The sequence below is a fragment of the Cloeon dipterum genome, chromosome 1, assembly GCF_949628265.1.
Source record: "Cloeon dipterum chromosome 1, ieCloDipt1.1, whole genome shotgun sequence".
Taxonomy (NCBI): Eukaryota; Metazoa; Arthropoda; class Insecta; order Ephemeroptera; family Baetidae; genus Cloeon; species Cloeon dipterum.
The window spans coordinates 33,745,069-33,757,365 of record NC_088786.1 but is presented as its reverse complement, the minus strand read 5'-3'; the positions used below and the strand labels follow the sequence as shown (position 1 = coordinate 33,757,365).

Genomic DNA, 12,297 nt, shown 5'->3' with positions numbered 1-12,297 from the left:
AATTCCGCCTCTATAACGGCTACCTGCTGTAAAGAGGATAAAGGCGGAGGCGTCAATTTCAGCCGGTGTGCATTATTGATGGGCAGTAAACATCGAAGATAGGAATTTTAGTAGGAAAATTGCTACGGTGGAATTTTTTTTATCGTGTAATGATTTTTTTATGATTTTCGATTGGGTACTATTTTTTAATTCATAACCATGTCGTTGAATCGCTTTCAAAAGCGTTTGAAATGGAAAGGGACGTGCAAAATTACGATTGATTTTTATACGTGTTGCCGATATGTTGTTCGGGCGGCCAAATATAAAAAATAATAATAATTTTGAAATCATTCTGATGCTCCCTGAAAGATATCATAAAATTTTTCGATTTTTTTCCATGAGCCACACCCCCTTTCACTGACGAATTTTCTTCAAAAAGAGTGGTTTCTACCATGTTGATTGATTTCTTATTGACCTGTTTTTATTTTCAGAAGCCCATACGCAAAAGCTAAAATTTACTGGGATAACAGTTTTTATGAAAACAATGTTGAAATGATTATTTACCTTTATTTTTATAAGTTATTTACATTTAGCGGGAGTTCCGTGGCGTAGGGTTTCAAAACAGATTACATTTTCTAATGTTAAAGAAATTTTGAAGCTTTATCTGAACCAAAATCGACTATAATACTGATTATTTCATGTCCCATGCGTCCCATGGTATTCGTTCGTGATGTTATCGTGCACATATGGCCTGTTGCCAGCTGAGAATTTGTCCTCCTTTAGCATGGTGAAAAAGTATAGCGTTGAAACTGGTTAAAATGATAATAACTTCTTCAAAGTTCCCTTTCCATCAACGTAAAAATTATTTTTTCTAGAGCTAAGCACATAGAGTGCTATATATACTCAAGAAGGTGCATAATAGAATTCAAATTCCTCTGTCTTCTTGTGTTGAAGAAGTCTCCTTGGGTATAATTGCGGTAATGGGTTCAACTTCTTTGCATAATTATTCCCGGCAAGAACGCTTTGCCGGCAAGATAATGGCATTGAAATTAAAGAGCACCTCAGCGCAGAAATTACTTCATCTATTACAAGTCGGTGTGGCACCGTTCTCCGAAGGCAGCCAGCCAGCCAGCACCGTGCATGGATAACAATGTTCCAGGCTGGCAATTGAGTCATCGTGCGCGCACGTTGTGCGGTTGCATTGTTCCCACCGCACAATCTCGGGCTAGATCATCTTTCCGTCCCGTGTGGTGGCAATTGCAATTACGATTTGGCACGGATCAATGCTTTTAAATAACCGGCTGCTGCATGAGCTGTACATCGGCTATGTTCTCGGCTGCCGTACAACGTGTACCCATCCATCCAAACTGCGATTGCATGAATTTTAATAAGGCAGCCGCGCCGGGTGGCTTCATTCCAATTGGAAAATTTGATGCAGAAACAGGCGGGCAGGGTTTCTCGCTCCACCAGCAAAAAAATGGATTTAAATAAGAGATTATAAATCGGTGAATTTTCTGGCTACAAAAAGATAATACGTTGGAAGTATAACGAGTCTCTACACATTCTTCATCTATCTGGAAGTATTTTAGAGGGGAAAAGAAGAAATGTGATGTGTCCCCGATATTTATTTTGATAAAACAATGGCTTAATTATACTTCAAAGTAATCAAATGACTATTTTTTTCAATTGTTAGAAATATTATGGCTACTGGTTGTTTGTATAGCCATCCCAATCTATAAGTTTGTCATTGTCAGCGGGGGCCAGATTCGTGCGACGCGCAGATATGGCGTCCGGTGGAGTATGGCGCGAAAAAACGATCACGTGAAAATGTGCGAAAAGAACCAAGTTTTGGTCAATATTGTGACATAATTTGCATTACTCTTAACTAATTGTGTCTTTCGGATCGTAAAAACTAGCTCTTGACAATCTTGAAAATCCAAAGAGAGCTGTTTGTTTCCCACATTCAGACGCCATCTTGGATCTGCGCAGTCGGAACCAATTTTATCGCCCATCTGGCCCCCCGCTGGTCTTTGTAAAATAAATAAAAAAGCAGGAAATTTTGAAAATTAGTTAACTGAAAAGATAGCTCTCAGAAATGTTACAATTTCCGAATCAGATGAATTTATTTTTGGACTAATTGCGAATAACTTGGTTTAATTTCACATCCTTGTGGCATTGGTGATTTCGTTAGGGATGAAAAACGAGCTGGCTTGATTGTATTCACTACGTGAACAAATTAGTACGAGCTCTTACTGTTAGAATAGAGCAAGAACGTAGCATTTTCACTTGACAGTCAAGTAAAGAAGAGTTAACAAGCATAAGGTGTTATCAAATTAAAGCGGCTGCACTCTGTGCTTCTAGTAGAAGCGTTCGTCTGTTCCAGTTAGTTAGCCAATCACGTTTCCTTTGTTACTTCCGCTGCAAGTCACCTGTTTGTTAGTTATGCAACTCTGCAACGCTCGCTCTGCTTGCTGACTTGACTTTTGTCGGGCGCTTGATATAATTATACGCGCCTCCGCTGCCAGCAACTCTTACTGCTTCCACTCTTAAAAAGAAGAAGGTGTCGCTTTTTCCCTCGACGTGAGCAACTGGATACTCGCCTCGCGCAGCAGAGGCAACAATGAAGTTTGTTAGCCGCTCTTTGGAACACACCGCCAACTGCTGAGTTTGTTAGAAATCGGAGCTAGCTGCCGCTCCAAAGTGTTTGCGACACACCAATAGAAGAAGTGCAGCATTCGCTTTTCGTTGTGACACAATCCACACAATTAAAAAAGGGACGCTCGAGTGCGAAGCGAGAGTACAGAAGGTCGCGATTTTGTTGTCAAAGCTCGTGTTTTTTTTTTGTTGTTGACCGAACTAGCAGGACGAGTTGAAAAGGGCTAGGTGAATGGGTCAGCCGGTTCAATTAATTTCAAGACGACGTGGCGACGCACAGGACCATTTTTCACCCTATCAAGTTAATTACGGTCTGTCCGCTCAGCCCGAGACTTTTTGTGGCCACTCCGTTCCGCGCCATTGAAAACAAATTGAAAGTTTTGGCCCGATAGTTTTTGCGTTTCGCACCAATGAACCGTGTTCCAGCCTGGAAAGTTATTTTTCCATTTTTTCCCTTTGCCCATCCGAGCAGCGAAAAAATGTTTGTTAACATTCTCAAAATGTTAAGGAGACTTGATAAAACTATTAAATAACTCACAGTACTAGAGTACGAAAATTTTGACTCATTTTTCCACAAGCCAACAATAATATCTAAAATATTTTGAATGGTATATTTTCTTTTGGAGGGCAGCAGATTTATTTTGGCTACGTGCTGTTTAAAACAAGGTAGACTGGTACAGTTCGTTTTTGCGATCATGCTTTGGGAGCGGAATGTTCTGGTGAAAGAGAGAACAAACAAACAATTGCATGAGAGCACTTTGTGAGCTACAGCGTAAGCTTTAACAAAAACTTTTACATTCTGAACGTTTTTTGAACATGTGACTTTGCGTTGAATTATTTAATATTAGCTAAACATCATACGCACGAATGAATATGCCTGATATTAAAAAGGATCTGCCGTTTACGGAAAAGAAACTTAAACTTTGTCCAAAATACTTTACGCTTTTTTATTTCGTGTGACACATTTTAAGCTTTATGGCAGCCAAGAGGAGCGCTCAAAGTTGTTTCTTACTCGAAATTTGAGCAGTTTCTTGAAGGCCGATTATGCATATTTTACTCCTCGTACACCCAGCGAGAAAGAAGTGCTTTCAGAGTTTGCGACGAGAGCATTAAATAATAATAAATCCAAAGCAGGGATGCTTTTAGTCGGCGAGAGCGAGATCAAAGAGTCTCGTACCTCGGGGAAGCAAAGGCTGAAATCATTTCGGCAGCGAAATCAAAATAAATGAAAGCCACAGAACTAAGCGAAGCCAATAGTTTCGGCGCCCTACGCGTCCGATAACGCGTTTCACTCGGAGCAATGCTTTGTGGGCGGAATCTTTTCCAACGCAGGCATATAAATTTAATTAAATTCCAGCTGATTGCGCGCACGAGTCCGCTTCAGAATTTAAATCCTCATAATTGGTAGGAAGCTCGTTATTTCGGCGTTTTTTTGTATATTGCACTGCTACAAAAGAAACGACAAGGGGGAGAAAAGCGGGTTGCCGCAGGAAAAAGCTTTCACGGCCGTGCTGTGGTTCATTCATCATTGAAAACTGTTTCTTTGTGTACGCGGCAGTGAGCAGTGCCAATATAGACAGGTGATCGATTTTCAATAAAGAGAAAGAAAGCACGGCTGCAACTGCAAGGGAAACCTATTGGTTATTACTTCCTGCGGCCAAAGCGCTTGCTAAGATTTATATTCCTTTCAGCCAACCGTATGACCTTTCCTTGCAACGTTTTTTATCCTTGTTTGAGGATAGAGAGATCCTTCAAAATCACTGCTCTTTATTTCCTCCAGCAGGTGAAATATATACTTATTTTTACGAATATATATATATTAATGCCAATGTGAATTTATTTGCTCCACAAACCAAACAGACAGGTGATTATAAATTAAATACACGAGCTGCTTGAAAAGTTGTCCAAGAGAGAATTTGAAATTCAGAATTGTATTTTAGAAAAAAGTGATCAAGATAGAACCCATTGTATAAACTGTAGAGGCAAAATCTTACTAAAAGGTCAAATTTTATCTATCTAAATGGAAATTAATTTCGTGTGGAGAGCCGAGATCAACATTTCCTAATAAATGGGATACGAACGTTGAGGAATTATTCAGTTCACTGACGCGTGGAACATTTCACAATCCTGGCATTTCCAATTTTATCTTTATTGAAAATTGTGTCAATCCCAAATGTCTGGAACATATTTAGCAATTTCACACGATGATCGAGCTAAATATACGAATTCGAGAATTCCGGCGTTTCAATGGGGAATACAATTAAATATTATTCTGTCGTGCGTGAATTGTGATTGACAAAACTCCATTTTCGGTGCGATGTGAAAGGGCTGTGCAGCAATATCGGAGATTGGTGTGCGTCGTGATGAATTGTCGGCGGCGCTGATGTGTTCCTGCCAATGACGTCTGCATGCACGCCTCGCGGATTACCATCCTTCGGTCTCGATACCAGCAGACTCTGTGTATTTCACTTTTGGTGGCTTAGCCGCACGTGCCGATGGGAGCAAAACCGCCAACCGACGGACGCAACGAGTGCGCTTGTATCAATATGAATGGCTGCATACTTGTGATAGAGACAAACGACGTGGTTTCACGAGGTGTGTCTCGCAATTTGTGCGGAATAAAAGGAGCACACGCTCGCGAACTCTCTCTTGAAAGCCGGTAATAATTTTCCTACAGGTCCATTTTTCTTTCCGGACATATTGACTTTGAAAGATTGATTCTGGAGTAGTTTATTGTTTTCCTGTACATTGGAGTGAAAAATGATGGGGTCTAATTGTAATATCTCGGACTTATTGCTAAAAATAATGGGTACTTTGTTTCTGGTCTTTTCTAATCGATTTTTATTTGCCACGAATTACACTTCCAAAGAAATAGAAACACTGGAATTGTTGTTATTTATAATACACAATCAACATGGATCCCTACGGTCTCAATTTACATTGTGATATGCGTCACCCAGACTTTTATTGTAGCGCAAAGCGAATCACAAGCCGCAAACAAACGCAATAATGAAACGAAACGCAAAAATATCACATGCGCATATGTATGAATGGGTGCAATAAACGCGTAACAACTCGGGACATAAAATGCAAATGGAAATCGGCGTTTGTTGGTTCGACTCTGTGAGCGCGGGACACGTTCGCGTCCCCCTTTTTGTCTGGGTGCGCAGCTCTTTTCTGAATTTGCATGAAATGAAACAAAGTGCATTCAGAAGTGGGACGGCGAGGCGACGTCTCCCGGTGCAGACAATCACCTCTGGGAATCTATAACTCGGCGCGGCACCTGTTTTCTTAACGCTCTCTGCCCTTTTATGACGCCAATGTGGATCCCGGCCGGAATCGCATAAATGAAAAACGCCGCCATCAACTTTTACGGCCGCCCGTCCAACAATGGAGCGCTGCGCACGTCAATGGCCTTGTGTACATGCAAATAATGCACCGCGCGCACAGCAGCCCAGTCTGCTGAATTTGTTATCCGTGTGCGGCGAGTAAATAATTTTATTTGCAACCGCGGCACAGGCAAATATCCATCATTCATGCTAGTACACAATTCAGTAGTGGGCTGTAAATAATCAATCGCGCCGGCAGACAATGCATGCTTTGATTGACCTTTCTCGTCCAACTGATTTTCGCTGGCGAAACATTTCATTAGACCCAAACGCGCGGACGTAGAATTGAAATGCACTGTTTGTTTAAAATTGGTGGCCCATGTATTTGTTTGTTTTTGCCGGGGCAAAATTCATTTGTCTACGGTGGACATTGCCAAAAACGTGCAAACAAGGCGTGCATTCACAAAATAGCATTTCAGGCTCGTCAAACAAGACGACTGGAAATGTATGCCATGATCAGGACTAGAACAGAAACAGCTTTCACTGATATCGATGAATTACATAAGTCTTTGCTGGGCCCGAAATTTCCAATGCAGCTGACAGCGTGTGCGACGTAACTTTGTTCGAATACACCGTTGAACAAGTGCGAGAAAGGACCTGAAAAATGCAGTTCATTAAATTCAATCATGTTGTTTTTCAAATTTAAAATTCTACCAATTGCATAAATGGCAACATCTTCTCCGCCATGGGTTTCGGACTTTTCGAAGATGGGTGCAAAGTGCCTATAGTACAGTTCATCCCTATCTTCCATCAGGGTAGGGTCTTTCCAAAGGTAGTCTCCTGCGCCAAGGGCCCCCTCTTTACGGTGCACATTAAACCCAGGACCGTTAGCGTAGGTCAAGGTCTCGTAAACGGGCTTCTTATCAGACTCGTTGTGTGCAAAACCTGTAGCAACGAATTGCTTTCATCTTACTTATTTGATAAGAAAGCGTATGTATTACCAAGTATGTCGTTTCCCCTATCTGGATAACCATTAAAAGTTAGCGAGTGCGAGTGATCAGCGGTGACTACTATGAGGGTGTTTTCCCTCGAGGTCATCGCCACGGCCGCCGCAATGGCTTCATCGAACATTATCGCCTCGGTCAATGCAAGCTTCGCATAGTTGTCATGATGAGCGTGGTCGATCCTTCCGCCCTCGACCTGATATCAGATTTTAATCTTTACATTCTGGAGACACATAAAATTTTATTCTTACAATCAGCACGAATCCGTTCTCCGCTTTTTGCAGCATCTGAATGGCCTTGACTGTCATATTCACGATGGACGGTTGCTCTGTATTTTCTCTCTCCAGTTCATACGCCATGTGACCAAAGTCGAACAGGCCAAGCACTTTTTCTTCGGTGCTAAGTTCATCCATTTGGCCTTTGGTGGTGACAAAGCGGTGACTGACTCCCTCCGCTTTGCGATTTTCCTCCCAAATGGCAGTCAAGTTTAATCCATCCTCGCGTTGGCAGGAGCCATCACCATTTCCAAAGCCAAGCTGCTGCTGGCCGCCTCCAAAGATAACCTAAAAATAATAATTGGTGTCAGTCGGATGATCTAGGCTCTACCTTTGTTCCTTTTTTACGTTGATATCTTTGCCAGGAGAGTCCTCAACAAGCTGCTTGGCGATGTCTTTCATGCAATCTCTGTATTGAGACGGGATCTCACTGTCACATTCCCAATCTCTATCTGACACGTGAGCATACGCCGCCGCCGGGGTGGCGTGGGTGATTCTTGTGGTTGTAACCAATCCCGTGCGTTTACCAGCATCTTGAGCCCACTTGAGTATGGAGTCGACCTTGGCTGCCTCAAAAACGGCAGGGTCACATTCCCCAGTTGGCAAAGTTGCGTCGATGCCGAAAGTTCCTGACTTGGTCTTTATGCCACTAAACATTGCTGTCGCAGTTCCAGCAGAGTCAGGAACTTGCGCGTCAGTGTTGTAGGTCTGCAAGAAACTCTTCAATATTCGGGAGTGGCATAAAAATAATGTAATTTTTACCTTGATCAATCCAACGCCAGGGAAAAGTTCAAATGAGTGGTAGTTTTCCTCGCCCAATTCGCCATTGATTTGCCCTTTGTAAATTCGTGACGCTGTAATCGTCGTCAAGCCCATTCCATCACCAACAAATACTATAACGTTCTTCGCCCGGTTGACGCTTAACTTTTTAGTCAGTTGATTCCGGATTCGATTTTTGCCCTCCTGGTACCAGAAATCCTTATCTAAAATATATTTTAGCCCCATAAATTTGAAAATTTATATTTCTAATTAATATAACTCACCTTCTATCGGTACAACTTTGAGATTCCTGCATATCACAGATGGCTGCAGTAGCATAACGCATGCACCAATGACTCCGAAAACCTTCATCTTCAATTTATGGTAGACGTTTGTATGTTCTTGGTTCCACCGCTCTTGTACATCCGTTGCTGCTTCCCTGTGCTATTTTATAGATTTTTTTGTGGTGGGATATATGGGATAGGAAACGTGATGTGAGCACTGAGAACTGATAATTGAACACGCGGTACCTGTCTGGGCCGCATTCGTCCACTTGGCCTCAAACACGATATTATAAAGAGAGGCATAAAATTTTATTAGTCTATCTAATAATATACATGAGGAAGGCACGTGTCATATTCTTCATAAACGGTGATAAGAGAGATACATAAATAACGAAGGCTCGTCCTAACGAGCGCACAGTGTGCCCACCGATACACATCGTGCTCTATTATCTCACTCAGCGTGGGCATCGAGTGCAAAGCGTGCTGGCCACGACTCCTTAACGCGGAAACTGCGTGCACCTGTCTCTTGAGGCCAGACAAGCCACGCGCTTGAAGCAACCAGCGTCACGTGAATGCCACACAATTGCGGTGTGGAGCTTTATATTGTCGAAAAACCTTCATTTTCTTATATGACGCAATTTAAAATGTGCTCGAATCGGTGGTTATCAACTTTTATCGAATCGTGTTAGGATATTTGATAAAAAAAATTGCTTCATATTCATTCTAACAGTCTCACAAATTTGATTACGCCGACTGATTAGAAATTTGAGTCAGTGTAATCAGCCTAAAAAAGCAATTCGATTAGATTTTAAAAATCAAAATTATTCTTATTTGCCTAGAAAGAGCTGAATCTTTATATGTTATGCACTAATCGAATTTAAAAACGAGAAATATTTTAAATTAAAAAAAAGATGACATAATTATATCGCTTTTTATTGCCCCCCTTCTTTTTAAACAATTTTTAGTTTCAAATTGAGTTCAACAAATTTCAGACCTTAAAACAATATACGATTTTCCTTATCAAAAACTAGAATTTTGTCTAAAATTTGAAGGAAGGTTATGGGATAATTCGTGTCGCCTCATTTTGCTCTCGTTTTGCTCGTTGAGCAAAAGGGTAACCTTTCTCAGCTTAATCCCCAACAACCCGCCATTACGGCCGATGAAATTTAACGCGCCGCAATGACGGTCAGACCACAGCAAAAATGCGTGCATGCCGTGACCAGACGACGATGGATAAAGGAGACCGCACAAAACCAGACTGCGCGTCCAAAACCACTAGCAACAGAGAAGAAATAATGCGCCATGATCGATATTTCATGTAGTTTCATAATTCATGGTGTTTTAAAACTACTGGATTTGGTTGAAAAAGGCCGACTGTCTCGAAAAATTTCTAAAAATTTCAACTAACTTAATTTAAACTCATTAAAAATATTGGCTTCTCCTCAAAGAATTTATATTTCCTATTTTTCATTTAACTTTATCAGGTTTGATTTCATACATTTAAACTAATAAATTTAATTGCCAATATAAAAGTGAATGAAGAACGATTGCGTGTTATTTTCGCAGGAGGCAGTAACTCGTCGCTGGGCGTCGAGTGGCACCACGGCGAAGAGGTGAAAGATCAGCGGCGGAGTACGACGCCGGTCGCCGCCGCCCTGGAGGACGAAGATGCGTCGTGGACGAGCACCACGGAGCCGGCGATGCGGCTGACCCAGCCGCCGCTGAAACGGCCCTCGTTCCTGGAGCACGTGCACCTGCACCCGCCCGACGGCCAGCGCCGCTACGGCCCTTACTTCGAAGACGGTCTCGGCCCTTTCAACGTGACGGCGCGCGTCGGCTCCACCGTGCTGCTCGACTGTCGCATTGGCATGCTCCAGGACAAGACGGTGCGTTTATTTTCCTTGTATTGCACTCCACCCGCACTCGGCTGCCTTTATTAGCACGCAAAATAAAACTGCACACGTAAGAGGAATTTAGCAAGAGGAAGGTTGGCTTGCCCTGGGATTTCAAAACGGCCCGGCACGAGCTGCTTTATTTTTGGTTCAAGAGTTTTCCTCCGCCCATTCCTCTCTTTTACTCCGGGCTGCTTTTGATTTTAGTAAAAAGATTCAAGTGTTTCCAAATATTTTCAGCGGAAAACAGCTTTTAATGCAGAGAGGTTGCTAAGAGTTACAAAGAGGTAACTCGTGAGGACTTTTTTAAACTTTTAATTTTTGCATCAGTGGTGAATTTTTGTTGTTGTATTATTTTATAAAAGTAGTTGTAAAAATTTATAATAATTTATTTTAATACACTATAGAATGATTCAAGTTATTCAAACAGCATTTTAAATTTAAAATAAAAATTACAAACATATATTTTATTCTTTTTTTAATTTTTATTAAATGTTTATTAATTTTTTACAATTGTAAACTTTTAAACAAATAAACTAATAATAGCTATCACACATTAAATTTGTTTTATAAATTTAACGAAACTATCATGACAGTTATATATTGTAACTGAATCTATGAGAACCTTTACTCTGTTATGTCAAATCAATGATAAACTTCAATATAATAATAATTTAAAATTGGTCATATAAGTTCTCAAAACGTAAGTAAGTGATGGGTACCTAAATTACCCACTCAACTTTGTGCAATTGTTTGATAATTATGGATCGCAGAAAGTTAAATTGTTATTTAGTGGGCTTAATTGATATCTGCTGAACCACTACCAATTAAAAAACTGAAAGCAATTCCTCTTTACTCTCTCTGTCTAAAATACACCGTCAGCAATATTAAGCATTTTTCTATTTATTATATTTCAACATCTGAATAATTTTCATTTTGGAAAAAATCATTACTGCGGAAATACTATGCTCTGAAACCCCTTCCTTTTTCTTTTCTCAAAAAACATTAATTAAATATCAAGTCTTACAGCTCAATATTAATTGAAGGATGCATAATCAGCACACTGCATTAAAATTAGGGGAATATCTAGCTGGAAATTCGGTATAGAAAATAAGGTAAAAAAGAGTGTTATGATATTTGGTCGCAGAGTTGAGAGAGTGAAAAAAGAAAAGGAAAGGCGTCTGGCGCACGCAATATTTCAACAACTCATTCGTGTTGCTCTCTTGTTCTGTTGCTCAAAGCCGAGTTTCCCGACCCTCAATAATTTATTTGTGGCCGCCTCGCGCACACTGACTTGAGAGCAAACATGCAGCGGCATTGTAGTCCAATTAGCGGCGGTGTGGGCGGGCGAGGCTTTTAGTAAATCAAAACTTATTAATTTGCGCCGAGTGGCGAAGTTTCTGCAAATATTAATCTCGGGCCGGGCGTGATTAAGTGATTTATGGCTGCTGCGTGGCCGGGCTTCGCGTCTGGGTCCGGGCTTTCAGCACAACTCACGATTAAGCCGCTTTTATTGAATTACAGGTAACGTGGATCCAGCGCAAGGAGGACTCGATCCATTTGCTGACAGTCGGAAAGCAGGCTTACAGCAACGACGCAAGGTTCAGCCTCAATTTCCGCTACCCAAACAACTGGCGTTTGCAAATTTTGTTCGTGAGCCGGCGGGACGAGGCCACGTACGAGTGCCAGGTTGCCACCCACCCGCCGAGGGTGCTGCAAGTCAGACTCAGGGTCAGCGGTGAGTATCTGCCAAGTTTTTTTCCCCACTTTTCTCACTGCCGGAGCGGAAAGAATCTCATCTTCTTGCTTATGCAACCGACCGCACACAAATTCTCGGCGGAGACTCTTCGCTCTATCTTACGTGGGTTGCATAAGAAAGAGAATAAAACAGGGACAGGATAATGGCGGCTTGCATTCAGCTCAGCGTGTAAATACGTGTGCGGTGTTGTTGTATGCAAAAAGAAAGGTCACAGATTGCCCACGGGATACAACAGCCTAGTTCCATTATCGCGCCATCCCAATGAAAGGCAAATTACCTGTCTGACCGGTGCGTTGTGGCTCTTGTAGTTTCAAACAAAAGAGAAAAGATGTTGTTGAATTAAATAGGGTGGTTTTCAAAA

At 41.5% G+C, this 12,297-nt stretch overlaps 2 protein-coding genes across 2 annotated transcripts in view; one reads left to right on the top strand and one right to left on the bottom strand.

The window, feature by feature from the left end:
- Positions 1 to 12,297, top strand: part of LOC135947785 (uncharacterized) — a 117,017-nt gene that overhangs the window by 88,186 nt on the left and 16,534 nt on the right. The window contains exons 5-6 of the mRNA XM_065496722.1: positions 9,852 to 10,171; positions 11,702 to 11,915. Of these exons, the coding sequence (XP_065352794.1) occupies positions 9,852 to 10,171; positions 11,702 to 11,915 (534 nt within the window). The remainder of the gene's footprint in view (positions 1 to 9,851; positions 10,172 to 11,701; positions 11,916 to 12,297) is intronic.
- Positions 6,322 to 8,421, bottom strand: LOC135947784 (alkaline phosphatase 4-like). Its single transcript, XM_065496721.1, has 7 exons — positions 8,286 to 8,421; positions 8,005 to 8,225; positions 7,591 to 7,950; positions 7,219 to 7,530; positions 6,965 to 7,163; positions 6,678 to 6,908; positions 6,322 to 6,620 (listed from the first exon to the last, which is right to left on the bottom strand). The coding sequence occupies exons 1-7, from the start codon at positions 8,371 to 8,373 to the stop codon at positions 6,448 to 6,450; spliced, it is 1,584 nt and encodes a 527-aa protein (XP_065352793.1). The 5' UTR covers positions 8,374 to 8,421; the 3' UTR covers positions 6,322 to 6,447.

What these genes read in the sequence shown, in the direction of transcription:
- LOC135947784 (XM_065496721.1), bottom strand. Translation starts at nt 8,373, where the DNA reads ATGAAGGTTTTCGGAGTCATTGGTGCATGCGTTATGCTACTGCAGCCA. An exon ending in CAAAGTTGTACCGATAGAAG is followed by an intron (nt 8,226 to 8,285) that starts GTGAGTTATATT and finishes AATATATTTTAG; the next exon opens with ATAAGGATTTCTGGTACCAG. An exon ending in CTCCTGGCAAAGATATCAAC is followed by an intron (nt 7,531 to 7,590) that starts GTAAAAAAGGAA and finishes TATTATTTTTAG; the next exon opens with GTTATCTTTGGAGGCGGCCA.